Genomic DNA, 18,871 nt, shown 5'->3' with positions numbered 1-18,871 from the left:
AATAAATAAATATATATGGAGAGATATACACTGCAATATATATATATATATATATATATATATATATATATATATTCATATTTATAAACTTATATTTATATTTGTGTACGAAAAGGAATAACGGGTGCGAGTTTTAGTGTTGTTATTTTATTTTTATTGGAGATGCTGGTATTATTACTATTATTATTATTATTATTTCTCTTTATGCGTGAAGTGCCGACGCCTTTATGTGCTGAGAGGCGCACGGATTTGGGACTAAGTTGACAAAATAGGATGCGCGTATATAATTTGTTTTTATTCCTGTGTTGTTGCCTGCGTATTGGCTGTCATTCTTATTGATTGGGTGCTTGCGGCACCTTTGCGTACCTCCGTTGCTGTTGGCCCTTTATTATATTTCCTTTTGCTGGTTTTTTTTTTTTTTTTGCGTGTGTGTGTGTGGTTGTTTGTGTGATTTCTTTGCTTTTAGAGGGAAACGAGGGTTAGGCCGTGCTGAGACGAACGTGCGTGTGTGTGTGTGTTTTTTTTTCTTTGTTCTTGGAAATGGCAGGCAAGATTCTCCCGCCCCCGCACAATCTTCCCACCTTCTACCCGCAGTCTCTTGGATTCCTGCAGCGTGACGGACGTGACGACATGGACGTCATGACTGCCGACACGACGTACATTCTTCACCGCCATCAACGTCTGGTTGTGGGCAAGTTTGTGCCGGACATAAACAACGAGGATCCATCCAACCCAAAGTATGTCGTGCAAGCCACAGGGCGATTGAGGCCTTCGCGAATGCCCCCATTGTCCTGTTCTCTGAACGGCAATAGATTATCTAATGCCTCGTCGGTGGAAGAGACATCCTCGGACACCACAATTCGTGAGGAAGGAGCTTGCACACATAGGGTGGCAACAGAGAAGATACATTATACCGTAGTAGAACCCTTGTACCCGTTCTCGGCCCCCAGCCTCTTTTTCCCCATACGCCACAGCAGCCGCGCAGGAGGAAAGGCCGGCGATATTCGAAGTCCCCGTCAGATAAACCTCGCGTATCATGGTCGTGACCGGCCTCATTATAAATTGGAGGCTCTTACCGTACAAAAAAATAACCTTAATCGAATGTGTTTGTACAAGCTTGGTCCTGGTGCTGTGGCATTCAAGGTAGTTATAGATGCCTTTGAGGCGGCGGGTATGAGGTACACGCCGTCGAATGAGCTATTTAATGTCATATGGGCAAAACGGGCAACCAATTACACATTGTCTCATCTTGGTCCTTACCAGAAAGTAAATCATTTCCCAGGAACATGGGGCATTGGTCGAAAAGACAGTTTAGCTACGAATGTTGATAAAATGCAACGGTATTTTGGAGTCGATGCCTTTAATATTGTTCCCAAATCATTTTTAATCCCCAGGCAGTGGAAAGAACTTGAGGAATACGTAAAACGGCAACCCGATACCAGTGAGGATCCGCTTATTTTGATAGTGAAACCCAGTGCTTCTAGCTGTGGACGTGGTATCCATCTTTTTCGGGGAATGCCCCCCATGCCGACAGGGACAAAACAATTGGTGTGCCAACGCTACCTGGGGAATCCCATGCTTATATATGGAAGAAAGTTTGACCTCCGACTGTACTGCGTCGTGACTGCCTTTGATCCGCTCCGTATTTTTCTTTTTGATGAGGGTTTGGTGCGATTTGCCGCGCAAAAGTACCCTGGAATGGACAAGGACTTGGAGAATATTCATGTTCACTTGACCAACTATTCTGTGAACAAGACGGCCGAGCTAAACCGAGCAAGCCGTGGCAAAGAGTATCACTCGGATGATCCTCTGGATATAAAGTGGTGTCTATCCGATTTAAGAGACTTCTTAATAAAAAATAATAGGGACGGAGGGCTTGCATGGGAAAGAATCATACGTGGCTGTGAAGATGTTATTATTAAGACCTTTCTTAGCATTGAACATGATGTTGTCCAAAGAATTCGCAAGGAATGCAGCGATAAAACAGGACGAGGATGTTTTGAGCTGTACGGCCTAGATTTAATGGTAGATGACCAATGCAATGTGCGACTTATTGAGGTGAACATTATGCCCTCGTTGGCCACGGGAACACCCCTTGATAAGGCTGTCAAGTCCCGCATGTTGGCTCACTTACTGACTCTTATCCGGGTGATCCCACATCAACGCAACGCTACTGGGCACACGCCACCAAACTTTGGAGAGCCGTCTTCAGATCGCCACGACATTTGCTATCGATTTGGTCGGCATCCGCACGGGGATGCAGAGCTGGTTAGAAAGCCTTTGCTTTCCCGGTTTAACGATCCTAGGGACTCCGACTCTGTTCTCTCCCCAAGTGAATATCTTCTCTTGGTTGAGGCGGAGGAGGAATTGGCATGCGCTGGGGGGTTCCGCCGAATTTTTCCCACAGCGGAGAATGTCCTTACATATTTGCCCTACTTTACTCATGGTGTTCTCCGAAATAATTATCTTCTTGCCTCAGCTGTCAGAATGCAAGCAAAGGCAAGGAATTGAAGGAGCACTCCGGGCACTTATTCGCGTCTTTGACTGAAAAAGATAAATAAGCGTAGAACAGAAAAAGAAAAATAAGATGGACCTTATAAAAATCAATGGAAATCACAGGAATTAGAAAAGAAGCAGGGGCAATAATAATAATAATAATAATATAAAAAAGACGGAACAGACTTTTTTATCATGTAGACGGAAATGAAAGGAGAAGCAAATTGCGGGACATGTTTTTGGCAATTATTTGAATCCTGTAAGTGGAGGAGCCATGCCTCGTGATATCTATATCTATCTATCTATCTATCTGTATATATATACTTCCCTCGTATTAATTTTGAAGTAGAGTTGTGTATTTGTGTATATGGGGGAGAGATGGAAGAAGAAGAGGAAGAAAAAAGTGAGGAATTTTGTTTGGTCTTCTAAATGAAGGCTGCTGCTGCTGCTGTTTTTTTTTTTTTTTTTTTTTTTTGTGTGTGTGTGTGTGTTTTGTGTTTTTTGTTTGTTCTTATGTTTTTCTATCAGTTTTTTTCACTCGGCTCCACGCAGGTGTGGAACTGGTCTCCAGCGTGATTGGATGATGTTTCGCAAACTCCGTGTCCGTGTAGATATTTATTTGAATATTTTCCCTTATTTTCTTTGGTTGGTGGTGGGCGGGTGAAGAAGAGCCTCCGTAGGTTGTCAACATATTATTATTATTATTATTATTGTTAAAGACTGGGCGAAGCAGCATCCGCACCCTTTCAAGTTTTCCCTCTCATCAACACACCGATGTATGTGCTTTTTCTACGTGATGATGAGAAATTGTTTTGTTGTTGTTTTTTTTGCAGACCTTTTTTTTTTTTTTTTTTTTCCTTATGGACTTGTATGCATCCGTTTATTTATTTATTTATTTTATTATTATTATTATTATTATTTTTTTTTTTTTTTTGCTTCTTTTCTTAAATTATTATTCTTTATTTAGTTTTAATTTTTAACTAGTGTGCCCGAGTCTGCATCCTGCCACGGTGGAAGATCTTCTTGTTTGCTTTTTCTCCCCCGTTGTGTGCGGGCGCAGCAAAATAACAACTCATCGATATTATACATTTTTATGCTCGACTACTTCGTCGCCATTGGAGTTGCCCTTCTAGGGCTGCTGGTGGTGTACTTTATGTTCCACAGCATCAAAAAGTCGGAGCTTGTTGCGTTTAATGCTTCAAAAGAACGCAAGTCACGTCCGCGCAAGACCCCGAAGGTGCCTCGCCGTGACGACACCCGACTTGACCGCGAGATGGAGGCGCTTATTGCCCAGGAGGTCGCACACCACACCACATCCATGCGAGCCGACATTCGTGTCGTTCAACCGGTGCTGCTTGAGAACATGCAGCGTAAGGTGGCAGCTGAGAAGAACAAAGCGGCGTCAATGAAATACTCTTCCGCGGCCGCCGAGCAGGCGCTGATTGACAAGGAGATGGGATTCCAGAAGGTGGTGAATCAATCGAAGCCACGGAAGAACCCGTCGCCACCGCCGCAGCAGCGACCACAACAGGCGAACACGGATGAGGAGTTGAGCCGTAAACTCGGTCAGTTCTTTAGCAACAACCGAAAGGATAAGAAGGGATTAAAGTTCAACTTGAAGGAGGAGCAGACGGCAAATACCAAAGGTAATGGGGTCCACGTTGTTGTGAAGAAAGATATTAGTAATGCCCGTACATGGTCATTGGTAGCTTAATGAGTGCGTGCAAATAAGTAACCGAAAATTTGGAGGAAAAAGGAAAAGGAGGAAAGAAAAAAAGAGAGAAGCTCCATGTGCAAGAAGAAAAGAAAAATAAAATAAAATAAAGGGATGTTCAGTAAAAAATTGCATCAAGAAAAGAAATAATTTAATGTTCGTTAAATTCCGTTCCAAGAAATGATGGGTAAAAGGAATAGAAAGGGGGTATGTACATACACATGTATATATATATATATATACCTATGAGGAAAGGAGAAATTGCCTCCCCCCCTTCCTTTGCTCTTATTATTGTGTGCACATCTCTTGTAATGTATCTCTTTGTATGGGTTTTAGGGAGTTGATTTCTCAGCACACATTTTTTTCCCTCTTTATCCTTTTCTGCTTTTTTTTTTTTTTTTCTTTTCTCCCTGGTGGTGTGGGGGATTATTACTAATAAAAAGAAACACAAACACACACACACACACAAAAAAAAAAAAAAAAAGGGAAGGAATTGACGATGAGGAAGAAGGGGAATAATTATTCTTTCCAAAGGTCTATGGAAATGAATACGTAATAAAACAACAACAACAACAAAAGAAAAAAAAACAGTGCGAGTTGTTCTTCTCTTTATTTACCTTTTCTTCATTGTGGTTTTCTTCTTTTTTTTTTTTTTTTTTCACCCCTTTTTTTTTCTTCTTTGAATGTTCTACCAAAAAAAAATAAGAGTGCTCTGGGTGAGAGGGCGCGAGCCAAGCATTGCATAACGCGTTTGTTTGTGCGCCGTCATGAGTTTGTTGATTTTCTCTTTTTTTCTTTTCTTCTCCGCCTGTTCTTCCTTCCGTCGGTCTGTTTGAATGTCTTTTTTTTTCTTTTTTTTTTTTTAAATTTTCTTGCGCCTTTACGCTCCTTTCCTCTGGTTGGGGAAGCAGCCACAATGGTGGATCCGCAGGGCACGTCGTTAGAACAACACCTGAAGGATGAGCGTGCAGCGTATGCCAGCCTCGCTCTTCTGAACATACAATCGAGTGCCCTTCTGGATCGTTTTTATCGAGAGTGGTTTGCATTGGATTCGAAGCGGCAGACGCTCATGAAAGAGTTGGAGCATCATAGCCGCGCTATTCGTGAGCACCGGCGGAGATTGGAGTTGACGTTGTTTCCACCCGAGGTGAGGGGGTGGATGCAGTCCGTGTTGCCTGAAATGGAAATTTTGGAAGAGGGCGGCCCAAAAATGAATGCACTTTATGAACCATTCTCTGATACGCTGTGCTCAAGACTTCCTGCAACAGGAAAGATGCGAGCGGCGTTTGAAGAGGCCATCACACGGCAAGTTGTGCGCTGGGAAGAAGGAAACAAAGGTCCCTGTTCGGAGTACAAGGAGCAACCGGCTCCCTCACGTTTGTCACGAGTCACTCCTCAACCGGGAATTCTGTTAGGTTCCTGCTTTTTGCCGTACAGGGACCCCCAAACGGCCGAATTGCGTCGTCGAGCTGTGGGCGGAGATTTAATCGTCATGAAGAGCCCCGAACTGAGTGTGGGTCGTGTACTTGTCTCCATGCATATGGTTTGCCGCGGTGATCTCATCATGGTGGAAACACCACTGTTCACTTCTCCCACGTCAGGGAATGAGGCAAATCATGAGGGTCTTCTTCCACCAGCTGTTCGAAATGCCATGAACTCGGTGCTACGTCAGTCCGAGGTCTTTGCGGTGCAAGGGTGGGACACCCGCCTTATTCGTCCCTTCTATGAATGGTTGACAGAGTTGGCATTTGGTGAGAAGCAAGAAGAGTTTTTGCAGCGATGGGATGAACTTGGATGCCCAGTGGAAGATGTTGATCCCACTCTCCTTTCAAAGTTGTCTGACCTGGCACACTTTGTGTGGATGAGTCTTCCGTCTTCACTTTCATCGATATTAGAAAGCGAGGAACGAGTGCTTTTGTTTTTTATAACCCTTATAACAAATGCAATGAACTACGGTGGGGGTACATGGGCATACGAAGATGTCTTTTACAGCGCAGAAAATGGTGTTTGTCTTGGGATGCTCGAAACAGGGATAGGCGTCTTTGGTGGAATTTCATTGATTGAGCACAGTTGTCATCCCAATGCCCTTGTCGTGTTTCGCCATGGGTGCACCCCAGAGAGCATTGTGTTTGCCGAGTTACGAGCCACACGTCCGATTGGAATCGGGGAACGCATCACGATTGCGTACGTGCCAACTTTTATTCCAAAGGAAGAAAGACAAAAACGGTTGCGAGCCAAATTCTTCTTTTCCTGCGCGTGCGTTCACTGTACAGCTGGGTATGATACAACACGACTGATGTTTGCTTCGTGTGAGTCACTGGATGAAAGGGTAGTCATGTGTCCAAAGGGGCGGGGATCGGAGTGGACGCTGTGGTCTCTGAAGTTGCGTCCCTGTGTGTATGGTTTAAAGGAGGTTGGGAAGTCTTATCGCTATGATGACACCTACGTTTTAGATGCGACCCGTGATGAGATGCTATTTCGACAAGATATGAATAGCAATGAATTGAACGGAGATGATACTCTGGTGCCGGCACTGAGAAGAGAAGTGAAACAGTTAACGGATGTGCTGCATGGGGAGGCAAAAAGTCACGTCAGTCCACTTCACCACCTCTTTCTACTTCGAGCGCTGCAAGTAGCGGCAATTACAAAATCGCGGTTTTCTCAGTTGGATGCTGCCATGATAGAGGCCGTGCTGATGCTTATGTGTGAATTGCTGAAGGAGCTGACAGGGATCATCTTTTTGCTGCCTGACTGGTTTGCAACGGAACTTCTTCTCAATGAGAGACATACGGGTGCGCTCTCTGATGATCTGGGCGATAGGTTATTGAATGACAGCAGCAATAGAGGTAACGGGGCGCGGCAGCCGTGGCAAGAGTGTCTCACCATGCATCCGCTGCTTCATCCACATGGCAATCTTCTGGTCTCGCTCTTGGAGTATTATGCCATACTCCGTGAGGAGTCGGGAAACATTGAAGCCGCAATGAACGCGTGGACTGCGTGCGTTTCTTTGCTGCGACACGGAATGTGCCAGGGTGGTTCTGAACGCTGCATTCGCGCCCAGTTGAGGGCCCTGCATTGCCGTCACCAGCAGCAAAAGCAGCATTAAGATTAGGATTAAACCACAAGTCGTCATCACAAGAAATACGCGTAATAATGGGGATAGCTAAACCATTTCTACTTTTATTTTTATTTCCGGAACCTTGTGAAGAGACTGTTTAAGGGTCGAGCTGACTATCTAATTTAATATATATATACCCTGATGAAGCGAACTCTCCATGAGCCTTTTTCCCCTACTTTATTATTTTTTGGTTGACCGCGATTCTAGGAATCAGGGAACCAATGGCGTCTATACGAATTTAGTTGTTTTATTTTCATTTTGTTTTTACAGCCAAACCTGATTCCTGCAAGCTCATATAAAGGAATGGCGATGGTTCCTTTTACATGGCAACGGAATGGAGCCTTATCGGTAATTGCATGGCGGATCTGGTACGCCAGCAAGGCGATATACAGGAGCAACTCGCCTACATGGATGAAAAGGGACAGTCGGAATCAATGATGACTGTCAGTGCTACCATAAGGGGCTCACGATGGATTTCAGGAAACACTGCCAAGCACTGGGAAGATTCAACCCTTACGGGGCACATTGCGGATCTCCGGGCGCCCCAAGCACCAAATTTTGAGTCTCAATTCCTCCTGCCCATAATGAGGGCAGCCCGTGAGTTGGGGACGCGGCAAGGGCTGACCATCGCGGAAGGGCGGAGATCAAAGTCGCACTACGCCGCCGCGGACGTGCAGAATCAGAGCGCGCAGCTTCAACATCAGATGGAGGAAGCGAATAACCACTTTTCGGCACGTGCGTCGAACACTGCGGTGGCGGAAGGTCTTCTTGCGCGACGAGAATCGGCGCTTGCGGGGCGCGAACGCCATTTGGAGACAGCCCCTGCCCAACCCCAGGGACAACCCCAGGAACGAAAGGCACGCATCGGTGCCTTGGAAGCGCGGCTTGCAGCTTGGGGTGCGGCGACGCGCCCGGACAGCGAGGAGTTCCCTCTTCCAGGAGAGGGCCGCCAGATGTACCCGCGCACGGGTCCGAAGATGGCGCAACGACACCGTCCCACCACGAGCGTTTGATGGCCAGGGGCGCGGCTGCACCCACAATTCCCCAACCCATTTTCACGGGAGAGCGACGGCGGGTCAATACTCATGCGTCATTGGACAATTTGGGCGACCGCGTTTCCCTCACCCCGTGACTTCGCCCTCTCGATCTCCGGCTTCAGAAGAAGTTTCCGGTTCGGATGAAGAGAATCCGGGTTTCCTTGAATTTGTCGCCAACACTTGTTCCCGCGAATTTGGAATGAAGGCATCTTTGAAATCCGTAGCGCTTACGATTACTGGCACCGAGGGGATGCTCACGCCCAAATTGCCTTTGACATTCTGGTTTCGTGGATGTGCGCATTGCAGTTGTATCGGGAGCCCAACAAGCAGTTCATGGACTTTGGCAGGATTGTACTGCAAGTCTTTTGGATGCAGATCATGATTAAATCCGACCCCAGCATCCCGATCCAAAAACTGCGTGCCCGCCTTCATACGGCTTTTTATGAGGATGACACCTTCGCGAGGGCGGCTCAGCCTCTCATGGATCGAATGGGAACTCGACCGCTGTTGCTGCGATGCCGACTGTGCCACAATTATGGGCACGACGCGTCTAATTGCAACGTGCGCCCCAAAAGGGTTTCACCGAACTACAAACGAACGTCAAAAAAAGGCAAAGGGGCTGCCCGCCGCTCATGAAGGCGGACGACGGCGGCCACACCCATTCCACCACCTCCCACCAATCCCCACAGAAGACGTCGCACCGCACCGCCGATGCCTCATCCGATCCTTCGAATCGCCCCACGCAATCGTTAAGAAGCGCAAAGGAGCTTATACGCCAACGACGCTCGACTGTGGTACCGCGAATCACCGATATCTTCGCTCTGTGCCAGCCACGTGAGGAGGGCGAACGAGTTGGCTTGAGAAATGCGGGCGCCGTCAAAGTAGGAGCTGAGAATGTCACTAGCGGGGCAATTCACAAGTTCTTGCCGCACGCACGCGCAGCCGATCAACGAGGAGTGCTGCGCGGTCATTTTGATGGCAATATGAGATGTGGCGCCATCGATCCGACCGCAGCACGCCAGGATGCTGGCGGTCCATGTTGCAAATGTATCGAACCCCGCTGGAAATGGCGATTCTGGGGTTACAAAAAATTGCGGCGCGTTCGGAAACGAAGCAGGCGCGCCCCCTTGACAACGGAAAAGATGAACCAATTTGTCCGCAGCCGGACCGATTGAAAGGAACGTGTTGTTTTCAACTTGTTTGGGTAATGGCGAGTCGTTGGTCCGACATTGCGGCCTTGACTCCCAAAAAATTTCACACTGGATCCGGACGGGACCATAATTCTGGATTTGTCCGTGGCACCAAGGACGGCGAGGGCGGATCCTCACCGCGCCTCGCGGTTCGTCAGGATACGAGGGCGGGATGCGTTCAACACTATAAAGTTATGCAGGACACTTTGACACAGCGAAAAGCTCACGAATCTTACGACTGCCCACGTGGAGCGAGCTCTGGCTTCTTGGGATGCCACGGCGCATTCCATAAAACGGGGTGCGCCGCTGAAATTGTGGAGTCACACAATTTGGACCCACGCGTGATCTTGCGGATGGCGGGGCAGGACGACCCGTTCGACCTTCCTCAAGGCACAGTTCGGTATTTGGGGAATTGCAACACAGTGCTGACCCAGGTGTCGTCGCTGGTTGCATTGGTGTGAAGGGAGAAACTGCGGGAGGGCCGGAACCGTGGTTGAGAGCAGAGAGGCGTTTTTCTATGATCTTCATCGTGCCGCCGCGGTTTAAAGACGCGCGACAAGGACGCGACTGGCCACTCCACAAGAGGAACGAACCATCCCGCCACAGCAAGTCAACGTTTCCGCATTGAATTTGGAGTGCGTCAGGGGACCGTTGAACCCGGCCACCTTGGAGAGACTCATGCAAGTTTGCAGACTCGTCGGGCGGTCCCCTTTTCCTCCGTCCTCTTTTACACCAGGCGAAAGCCCACGAAGGATTCCAGTCGCTGACGCGCGATTGTTGAAGGAAGCGTGAATAATCGAGGACGCTTCATCCACAACAACAGGCTGATGGATAATACCCTTTTTCGGTTGTGGAGGAGAAAAACGCCGGTTTGCGAAAACGATGGATCGCGTGGGCACGCGACAAGAATAGAGAAGAACCTTATGAGGCTATTGTACCTTTTTTACGCATTTCCCATTACTTGCCACCTGTGATGGCTGAGGCCGCTTCCTGCCTGGACTCAAAGGCATTCTTTTTCCGAGTCTCCTTACCGCGGGAGACTCGGCATCTCTTTCGATGCCGCGTGGAGGACGGCACGCTGGAGGAGCTCACGCGGCTTCCTATGGGATACAAGGCCAGCCCAGAAATTCTCCAGATTATAATTACCTCGGCAATTGCGGGCTGAAGACGGTGGTTCACTTCCTCTGGGCCGCACCTCCATTGGTGCGTATCGACGTATGGATCGATAATATACGCATCGCAGGGTCGAAAGGCGATGCGACATTGTGGGAAGCCCAGGTGCTTCGTAATGCGGACGGCCGTCGCGCCACGATGGGGGAGGAACGCGAATCGGGCGCTACGCATTACACCTTCCTGGGGGTGCGGTTTGATCATACTCACGCCGAGCGGTATTCCTGAGTGACAAGTTTGTCCGGTCTGTACGCGCCATGCCGGCGCTCAATTCTTCAACCATCGCGGAAATGGAGGTTATGGCGTCACGTTTTTTGTACGCGGCTGTCATTTTGGGCACGCAATTATGCGACTACTACTTTTCCATCAAGGCAGTGCGACGACGATTATCGGCACTTAACGGGGGGATTGTGCAGGAGACATCCCCGGCCAACGTTCCGCCGGCAGCGGTTGGTTTGGATGAGAGACTACGACACATCATCGAGAATAATCGTAGGCGAAACCTCAAGCCCACGGAAAAGGCATCGGCCGCCATCATCACGGATGCGTTGCTTCATGGATGGGGAGCCGTTTTTATTCCAGACTCCGGCGACGTTAAAATTGCCGGAGGGGAATGGGAGAGGAATCCTTTTCTTATCATGCAGGCCGAGGCGCGCGCGGTACACTTTGCCTTATCGGATTTTTCCGCCATCTTGCCACCCACCACTGACGTTTGGGTGGACAACACTTCGCTGCAGGGAACGGCGAATAAAGGCAGCTCAAAGTCATACGCGTTAACGTGGGAGCTGCAAAGGATATATGAGTTTTGGACTCTCGCGGAATACAGGCATCCTTTGTTTACGTACGGTCAGCAGACGGCATATCACGCAGTCGTGTTTTTACACTTCAGGACTTGGCGAAAGGAATGGAACTTGTGAGGGGGAGCGGCGGTGTCTTGTGGCTGGAGGAGCCCAAATTCTGTCACTTTGTAAGTAATAAATATGTATATCCCATCCGAATAGAGTGCAGCATGTCACGATTGTGGCTAACGGATAATGTAAATATATATATACACTTACTTGGTGCATACTTTGAAGATGTGGTGGAGCCATTCTCATTCCATTTGCTTTTTTTCCTTTCGTTTTGTTTGGTTTCTATTATTGGTAACTTCAGGATTCTATCAGCGGCCCAGGTGAATATTCACTTTTTATCATCGCATGGAGTGAGGCATCGCGTCCCATTGAGGTGGGACTGCAGTGAAGTTTTGTTGCCGCGTCATGGATGGGTGAGGATACGCTTCTGCGTGTGGCGGGTGCTGTGGGTGCTCGCTCGGTGTGCGTTGTGCGTTGACAGCGGGGCCGTGGTCGTATCACGTTGGCCGTGGGATTGAACTTGAGGTGGTGACAGTGGGTCCCTTCTCCTCGTGCATGGTGGGTGATTGCTGGCGTTGTGTGCGTTTTTTGTGTGGAGAGCCGAATCCTCTCACCTGCGTACTGACAGCGCTGCGATGGTGCGTGAGTGTGTGGGGGCTAGTGTGGAGTCGCCGGCCAGGGTGAGGGCCTTGGCGGTGCTTTTTCCGCTTGTCGTTTGTTCCTTTTGTGCGTTGTGCTGCCTCTTGCTTTTTCCCCCTTGTCATCCTCTCCTCCCGTGTTCCTGCGTGGAGCGGCCGCATGCTCGCGTGCCAAGCTGATCGTGAGTGCCTCTTGACGGCATCCACCCATTTCCTTCTCTCTGTCTGTCTGTCTTTCCCTGCTGGGTGTGAGGCGTGTAGCACCGCGGGAGGGCTGGCCCGCACACGCCGACGGCCCACCATGACGCCCGTGATGGCCGGTGCGGAGTGGCGGTGCGTGGCGCTTGGGTTTTGCGGTGCAGATACGGTGCGGTGACTGCGAGAGGGTCAGTGCTCTCCTCGCACCGTTCTCTCTGTGTGTTGCTGCTCTTTTCTGTGTGTGATGGTTCTCCGTGCTGTCGCTTCTGGATTGACTTGTGTTGTGGTTTTTGCGTGGGCGCTCTGCTCTGCTCCCCACGGACGTGTCTGACGTATTGCCGCTGTTGTTCTTTTCAAATTCTTGAACGCACACAAACACACATGAATTAGGAAGTTACGACCGAACGCTAATCGCTACTGTGAAATTCGAGGGCTTTGAAAGGACCAACAGCACACACACCGCACAAACAAACACATATTTACATGCTCTCACGTGTTGCTGCTGTCAAGGCACCCAACGCACACAACCGTCGCCGCGTGACCGGATCCAGCGGAAGGAGGAGGGAAGGAAGAGAGAGTGAGCACCAGAGGCCCAGCATGTCCCGGCATTTCTTTCGCTCCGCGGGGCTGCTCCTCCTTTTCGTGATGATGTGCTGCGGCAGTGGAGCTGCAGCCGCTGTGGAGGGTAATTCAGAGGGTAAAATCATCTTTAAAGGAGAGGAATCATTTTCTGATTCAATGAATGCCACTTTGGTACAGGCGTTTGATTCTTTTCGTGCACCTTCTCTTGTTTACGTGAATGGTGTTGTTGTGGCCACTGTTGAAGCGCATTACACAAATAGCACGGATAGCAAGTCGTGTGTTAGTATTGCTGCAAAGTCGATGGAAATTGATGGACGGACGTGGACTAAGGGAAGTGCCATCGTGTTTGATCATTATGACGTGCGTATTGACCGCCTGTTGCGCCCAACTGCCATTGTGAAAGAGTATGGTTATGAAATAAATGCTCTTGTCGGGGGTTATCACACGTCAGGGGCTCCATTGAAGGAGGTGGGTGATGGTTATTGGACGCCCAGGATGGCAGACGGTAAGGTTTCGGGTGAAGAAGACGGTAAGATGGAGTTTGAGTGGAACCGGGTTGCAAGCACTACGAATCTTCGGGGCATTTTAGAGGATTACAGCACCAATATCAAACGCTTCAAACAGTTTCTGGGTGGTGGCGGGGCAGGCATCATGTTGGAGGACAATTCCTATGTGCTGCCTATTCAAGCCTTGAAGGATGATGGAAAGGAAGTTTCTTTGGTTATGCTCTCCAAAAAACTTTCGTTTGGTTGGGAGTTCTCAGAGGATACGAGTCGTGATGGATGCATCCAGCCTGCGGTTCTTGAATGGGAGGACAGAGAGCTCGTCATGATGACGTCGTGTGATGACGGCAGTCGCAGGGTTTACTGGTCAGGCACCATGGGGAAGATGTGGACGGTGAGGTACGGCACTTTGTCACGCGTGTGGGGCAACTCACGGACACGTAAAGGGCACGGCGTTCAGGGTGGCTTCGTCAGCGCGACGATCGATGGACAGAAAGTCATTCTCGTCAGCCGGCCGGTATATTCCGGGGAGGCGGGACAAGAAACGGGCCGACTTCACTTGTGGCTGACGGACATGCAGCGAATTTATGATGTTGGGCAGATATCCGCTGTGGGTGAGAACGTCGCCGCCAGCACTCTGCTGTACGTCGCAGCCAAAGCGTCATCGTTGAAAGGGGGAGAACCGAATAAGGAAAAGGAAAAACTGTACTGCTCGTACGAGGTCGCTGCTGCAGAGGGAGGGAAGTACAGCATTGCCTTTTTGGACTTGACGGAGAGGTTGGAGGACGTGAGGAAGGTGTTGGCTGCATGGAAGGAGAAGGACGCGTACATTGAAAAGGAATACAGTTGCGGGAATGAAAAGAATAATTGGAGCAGTGACTGTGACGATGGTGACCTCACTAAAGGGCTGGTTGGCTTCTTATCCAACACGTCAACTGGGAATACATGGAGTGACGAGTACCTCTGCGTGAATGCCACCGTGAAGAATGGGGTGCCAGGGGCTGATGGTGGATTGACGTTTCAAGGGTCTGGAGCGGGGGCGGAGTGGCCTGTTGGCAAAATGGGGCAGAATGTGCCGTACTACTTTGCGAATGAAAAGTTCACCCTCATGGCGACGGTGTCCATCCACAAGGTGCCGACGGAAGGCAGCAGCAGCCCCATTCCTTTGATGGGTGTGAAGCTGAGTGAAACCGACAGCACGCTGATCTTTGGTCTGTCGTACACCCACGACAAAAAGTGGAGGGTAGCATTCAACGGCAGTTTCCTGGAGCTGACGCATGGTGACGACCTCAGATGGGAACCAAACACGAAATATCATGTGGCACTGCATATGGAGTCTGATGATGGGTTGATGGTGTACGTGGATGGAGAGACGATATACGACAGCGAAGAGGAGGACTATGAGGATGATTACGGCTTTGCTGGAGCCCTTCGAAGCCTAATGAGCTCCCACAGCATCTCGCACTTTTACATTGGCGGGGACAGCGAGAGGGACTCGGACAACATTAATGTGACTGTGAGCAACGTCCTGTTGTACAGCCGCGCATTTAACAAAGCCCAGCTCAAACCACTAATGAAGAAGAACACTGTTGGCACTCCAGATGCGGAGGTGCCGGCTCCGAATGTTGCGACTCAAACGATTGTTGCGAGTCAATCTTCTGGTCAACCCGCCGATGAGCCCGTCGTCACGAATGAAGCACAGCCATCAGGAAATGCAAATGGCCCAGCCGTTTCCAGGGAAGCATCTTCTCCTTCTGTCCTTGACTTGTCCACCTCAGCTGCTGCGTGGGAAGTGAAAGAAGAGGCACCCAGCAGCAGTGTTGAATTGCTGCCTGCATTGTCTCCAACACCGAGCGCAGGCGTTCGTCGTGAAGTACCTGAAACCGAGGAGTCTGTCAGTGGGGTGCACATGGAAGGTGACCAGGAGTACTCGCCTACCAACGGGGCTGCGTCGACGATGGAGCAGGCAGGCAAGGCGGATGAAGACTCTTCGCGGAATGTAACCACCAACGATTCGATGCAGCACAGCATTGACCGTGAAGAGGACACGGATGTCCTCACTGCCGTGGGCACGAACAGCAGCACAGACCCAGCAACTGCCCACCGCAATGATAACGTGTCGGGTGGCGCTAATGCCGCACCGACTCATTCGAGCACAGCGCCTGTGGAAACCAAGATCCCATCGGAGCTCAATGCAACAATACCCTCGGACCATGAACTTTTGCTTGAGCACGGGCAGCTCGGCGATTTGGCGGCCATGGCTCTAATTGGTGACAGCACCGTGCACGGGTGTGTGTCTCGGGTGTTGCTGCTGCTTCTGGGGCTGTGGGGCACTGCGGCGCTCTGCTGAGGTGTGAGGAAGGGTGGAATTGCGGCTTTTCGTGGAACAACGAATGTGCAGCTTCCCAGCACTACGCACTCAACTTTGTGAAGGATACTTTTTTTATTTTTATTTTCATTTCATTTTTCTTTTTTTTTGCTTTTTTTTGCCCACACGCGGTGCCGGCCTCATTGCTGTGCGTCCCACGGACTGCACAGGAGGAGGAGTGAAGGAGCAGGCCGGATGCCGCATGGAATGTGAGGGATTTTGTGTGGGCTCGTGGAATACTGTGATTTCCTTTTCTTGTTTTTCTGTGGGCAGTATGTATGAACTCAAAAACACGGTCGTATTGTGCTGCAGAGAACATGAAATGGAATCTCCGCCGAATCAATTGTTTTTTTTTCTTTTTCATTTTTTTTTTTTTTTTAATTTAGTTCTTTTCTTTATTATTATTATTATTTTTGGGAGTCATGCCGGACTCCCCGTCTTCTTTTTTTTTGCTGTGTTCACTGCCGCTGAGTGTCTCCGTGCCCTTTTATTGTCTCTCTGCTGGCTGTGCTGCTGAAACGCCCCCATTTCTTATTTTTCTTTCCTGCTAGTGGCACCGATGGTCCGCGACGACGGTTGTTTGCGCTCCCCTCTGCGATGGCACGAGGGTGACTGGGCGCCGGTCTGCTGAGCGCACTCGAAGTGAGCGGATGGTGTGCGCCGTGCCTCACTGTGAGTGTGGGACGCCACCCGCCACCGCCTGCTGTGAGGCGGAGAGAAGTGAAAGACTGCGCCGTGGACTTGGACGTGCCCCGTCCCTCTCGTCGCGGCCGTGTGCGTGTGTGTGTGTGTGTGTTCTGGATGCCCAAACCCATTTGCCCGCAAATGCGACGGCAGAAAGATGTGATTGCGTGGAGGCGCCACTGGCAATTGAATCAAACCGTGTCTGTGGCACACACGCAAAGAGGAAAAGGAAGGAAGGAATATTCGCCTGGGCTGCTGGCCACCAAACGATTCAATACAAATAAAATACGACGAAAAAGAAGAATGCGTAAATGGAGAAGCAGCGGGTTCGCCAAATCCTCGTTGTTTGCTCCGCATATTTATATATTCTGGTGGACCCACTCTCGTGACACGTTGAACGCTTTATTCGGATTGGATACATATGTATTTATGGCTTACGAAGTGTTACTTTTGATCCTCGAACAATCGAGCGCATTTGCGTTGTTCTTTGGAAAACGAAAGCAACATGTTTAGGGCGTGCCGGGCACGTTCCGGGGTACCATGCGGCTTTGCCGCCAGGAATCCTCGCGCAAGGCGCAAAGCACCACGGTGCAGTTCCTGATCCCGGAACCGTTGCCGCAGCCCTTCTTTTCATTCCTTTTGCCTTGCCCAATCCCGCCAGAAAGGCCAAAAACAAAAGCATTTGGAATGTTTGTTCCTATTTTATGGATCTTTGATTAGCCCGGTTCTGGGAAGCAGGGAGGCACTGGTGTCCGGACGGTTTTTAATATTTTTTTGCTTTTGCCGTCCCGCCCGCCCACTTTTTGATCCCCACCCTGCGGCGGGGTCGTGTGGCTGCAGGAGCCCAAAGTCTGCCACTTCGTAAGTAATATAAATATACAATATATATATATATATACCATCCGAATAGAGTGAACGGGTCACAATTGTGGCTAACGGATGATGTAAATATATATATGTACCTGGTTGCTTTTAAGCATTGAGGATATGGTGAATCCATTCTCATTCCATGCATCCCTTTTCTTATTTCTATCTTGTTTGGTTTCTATCAATGGTGAATTCAGGATTCCGCAAGCGGCCCAGAAGATTATTTTTATTTATTTATGTATATTTTTTGTTGTTGTTGCTGTCTCCACCTTTTTTTTTTTTTTTTTTTTTTTTTGGCTTATGATGGCTGTTGTTTGTTGGTGATTAACGGGAAGCGTGTGGAAGTTGTATGTGTCAACGTGTGTGTGATTCAATTTTTGTTTGTTTACTCCTTTTATTTTTTTATTTATTTTGTTCTGTTTGTGTATGTGCGTTGGCAGCCTAATCGAAACTCTCTAGTTAGTAACTTAATAACTCTGCCGAGACATTGTGTGGTTTTGAGGTACCATGACACAGATCATCACTGAGAATTTGCGTTCAAGCGTACCGCCTGCTGCCCCGAAAAGCCAGCGAGTATGCCGTCATTTTGCTCGAGGCCGCTGCACGTGGGGATCATCGTGTCGCTTCTCTCATGATGTGGAACGTGCAGCTGCAGATGAGACCCAAATCAGTCAGACATTCATTGGGCTTCAGCAACTGCAGCTGCAGAAGGAGCGTCACGTGATACTCAAGGCAGCCTTGGAAGGAGAGTTCGAGATAAAACCGTACAGTGTTGCTGAGGAGTACCAGAGGCATATAGTTCACCTCCGTTTTTCGTCGTCGACGATAATTCTTCCACGCCTGCTGACTGAGGAATCGCTTCAGCAGCAGCTGATAGAACTGGAAGAAAATGAACAGCTTCGCATTGGTGGTCTTCTCTTCCTCGTGGGTGAACCTGCTGTGTTTTGGTCCATGATGCAGCTTTACCGTCTGCGCCGGACGACAACAAGCTCCAAGTGGGACACCTTGCTGGAAAACGCAAAACGTGGCTACGTGGAGTGCATGTTCTTTCGCTCAGCAGTGGGATGTTTAAGCAGCGATTGTCCCTTTTCCCACACCGCTCCCCCAGCCGTGAATTTGTCCACGCCGCTGCAAAACATGGCGACAAACAACGCTCTTCTGACGCCACTGTTGGGGTTTGGTCTAACAGCACCAGCACCAGCAACAACCGCAACATCGACGGTGGCTTCGGTGACAAAAACGCACACGAATGGGTTTCGTCCGCCCGCTGACCCTGTGAGGCACGTTGGCGTCTCGTCATTGACGGTTGGTAAAATGGAGGAATCAGTGGCTTTCCGCGACAGCGTTTGGGGGGCCTGCGGAATTCCGGAGCTCAAGCCGACCCATGAGCCGCAGGAGAGCCTTTCCTTCATGTGGGGTGGTGGTTTGAGGAGTGTACAGGATGTGGAATGGTAA

The 18,871-nt window shown here is 49.4% G+C and overlaps 5 protein-coding genes across 5 annotated transcripts, besides 34 other annotated features; all 5 read left to right on the top strand.

Moving 5' to 3' along the window:
- Positions 1-8,187: part of a sequence feature (heterozygous, Esmeraldo-like haplotype) that runs on past the window's edge.
- Positions 36-101: a microsatellite.
- Positions 170-197: a microsatellite.
- Positions 541-2,511, top strand: Tc00.1047053506885.270 (tubulin tyrosine ligase, putative; the record flags this gene model as incomplete). Its single annotated transcript, XM_816436.1, has 1 exon — positions 541-2,511. The coding sequence occupies one exon, from the start codon at positions 541-543 to the stop codon at positions 2,509-2,511; it is 1,971 nt and encodes a 656-aa protein (XP_821529.1).
- Positions 2,642-2,663: a microsatellite.
- Positions 2,788-2,818: a microsatellite.
- Positions 2,948-2,971: a microsatellite.
- Positions 3,187-3,212: a microsatellite.
- Positions 3,333-3,352: a microsatellite.
- Positions 3,389-3,416: a microsatellite.
- Positions 3,441-3,476: a sequence feature (AT_rich).
- Tc00.1047053506885.260 (hypothetical protein, conserved) lies at positions 3,590-4,210 on the top strand (the record flags this gene model as incomplete). Its single annotated transcript, XM_816435.1, has 1 exon — positions 3,590-4,210. One exon carries the CDS (start codon positions 3,590-3,592, stop codon positions 4,208-4,210), a length of 621 nt encoding a protein of 206 aa, XP_821528.1.
- Positions 4,242-4,322: a repeat region.
- Positions 4,419-4,452: a microsatellite.
- Positions 4,569-4,618: a sequence feature (A-rich).
- Positions 4,844-4,891: a sequence feature (A-rich).
- Positions 5,052-5,074: a microsatellite.
- On the top strand, positions 5,127-7,316 carry Tc00.1047053506885.250 (uncharacterized protein; the record flags this gene model as incomplete). The annotated part of the gene is made up of 1 exon (XM_816434.1): positions 5,127-7,316. The coding sequence occupies one exon, from the start codon at positions 5,127-5,129 to the stop codon at positions 7,314-7,316; it is 2,190 nt and encodes a 729-aa protein (XP_821527.1).
- Positions 7,405-11,952: a mobile genetic element.
- Positions 8,188-15,876: a sequence feature (areas not merged during assembly with more than two copies in the genome that could not be assigned to a particular haplotype).
- On the top strand, positions 12,896-15,847 carry Tc00.1047053506885.210 (trans-sialidase, putative; the record flags this gene model as incomplete). The annotated part of the gene is made up of 1 exon (XM_816433.1): positions 12,896-15,847. One exon carries the CDS (start codon positions 12,896-12,898, stop codon positions 15,845-15,847), a length of 2,952 nt encoding a protein of 983 aa, XP_821526.1.
- Positions 15,877-16,146: a sequence feature (haploid, Esmeraldo-like haplotype).
- Positions 15,936-15,985: a sequence feature (A-rich).
- Positions 16,147-16,316: a sequence feature (heterozygous, Esmeraldo-like haplotype).
- Positions 16,212-16,244: a microsatellite.
- Positions 16,260-16,280: a sequence feature (AT_rich).
- Positions 16,317-16,633: a sequence feature (haploid, Esmeraldo-like haplotype).
- Positions 16,634-16,874: a sequence feature (areas not merged during assembly with more than two copies in the genome that could not be assigned to a particular haplotype).
- Positions 16,638-16,661: a microsatellite.
- Positions 16,875-17,598: a sequence feature (haploid, Esmeraldo-like haplotype).
- Positions 17,244-17,641: a mobile genetic element.
- Positions 17,416-17,447: a sequence feature (AT_rich).
- Positions 17,599-17,614: a sequence feature (areas merged during assembly that could not be assigned to a particular haplotype. This can correspond to areas where the two haplotypes were merged or to regions with more than two copies in the genome that were merged during assembly.).
- Positions 17,615-17,699: a sequence feature (areas merged during assembly that could not be assigned to a particular haplotype. This can correspond to areas where the two haplotypes were merged or to regions with more than two copies in the genome that were merged during assembly.).
- Positions 17,636-17,665: a sequence feature (AT_rich).
- Positions 17,687-17,711: a microsatellite.
- Positions 17,700-18,871: part of a sequence feature (heterozygous, Esmeraldo-like haplotype) that runs on past the window's edge.
- Positions 17,809-17,829: a sequence feature (AT_rich).
- On the top strand, positions 17,924-18,871 carry Tc00.1047053506885.204 (hypothetical protein, conserved; the record flags this gene model as incomplete). The annotated part of the gene is made up of 1 exon (XM_816415.1): positions 17,924-18,871. One exon carries the CDS (start codon positions 17,924-17,926, stop codon positions 18,869-18,871), a length of 948 nt encoding a protein of 315 aa, XP_821508.1.

The sequence above is a fragment of the Trypanosoma cruzi genome, genomic scaffold (genome assembly GCF_000209065.1).
Source record: "Trypanosoma cruzi strain CL Brener 1047053516783 genomic scaffold, whole genome shotgun sequence".
NCBI lineage: Eukaryota > Euglenozoa > Kinetoplastea > Trypanosomatida > Trypanosomatidae > Trypanosoma > Trypanosoma cruzi.
Note: the sequence above shows the minus strand (reverse complement) of the source record. Positions and strands in the feature narration are given on the sequence as shown.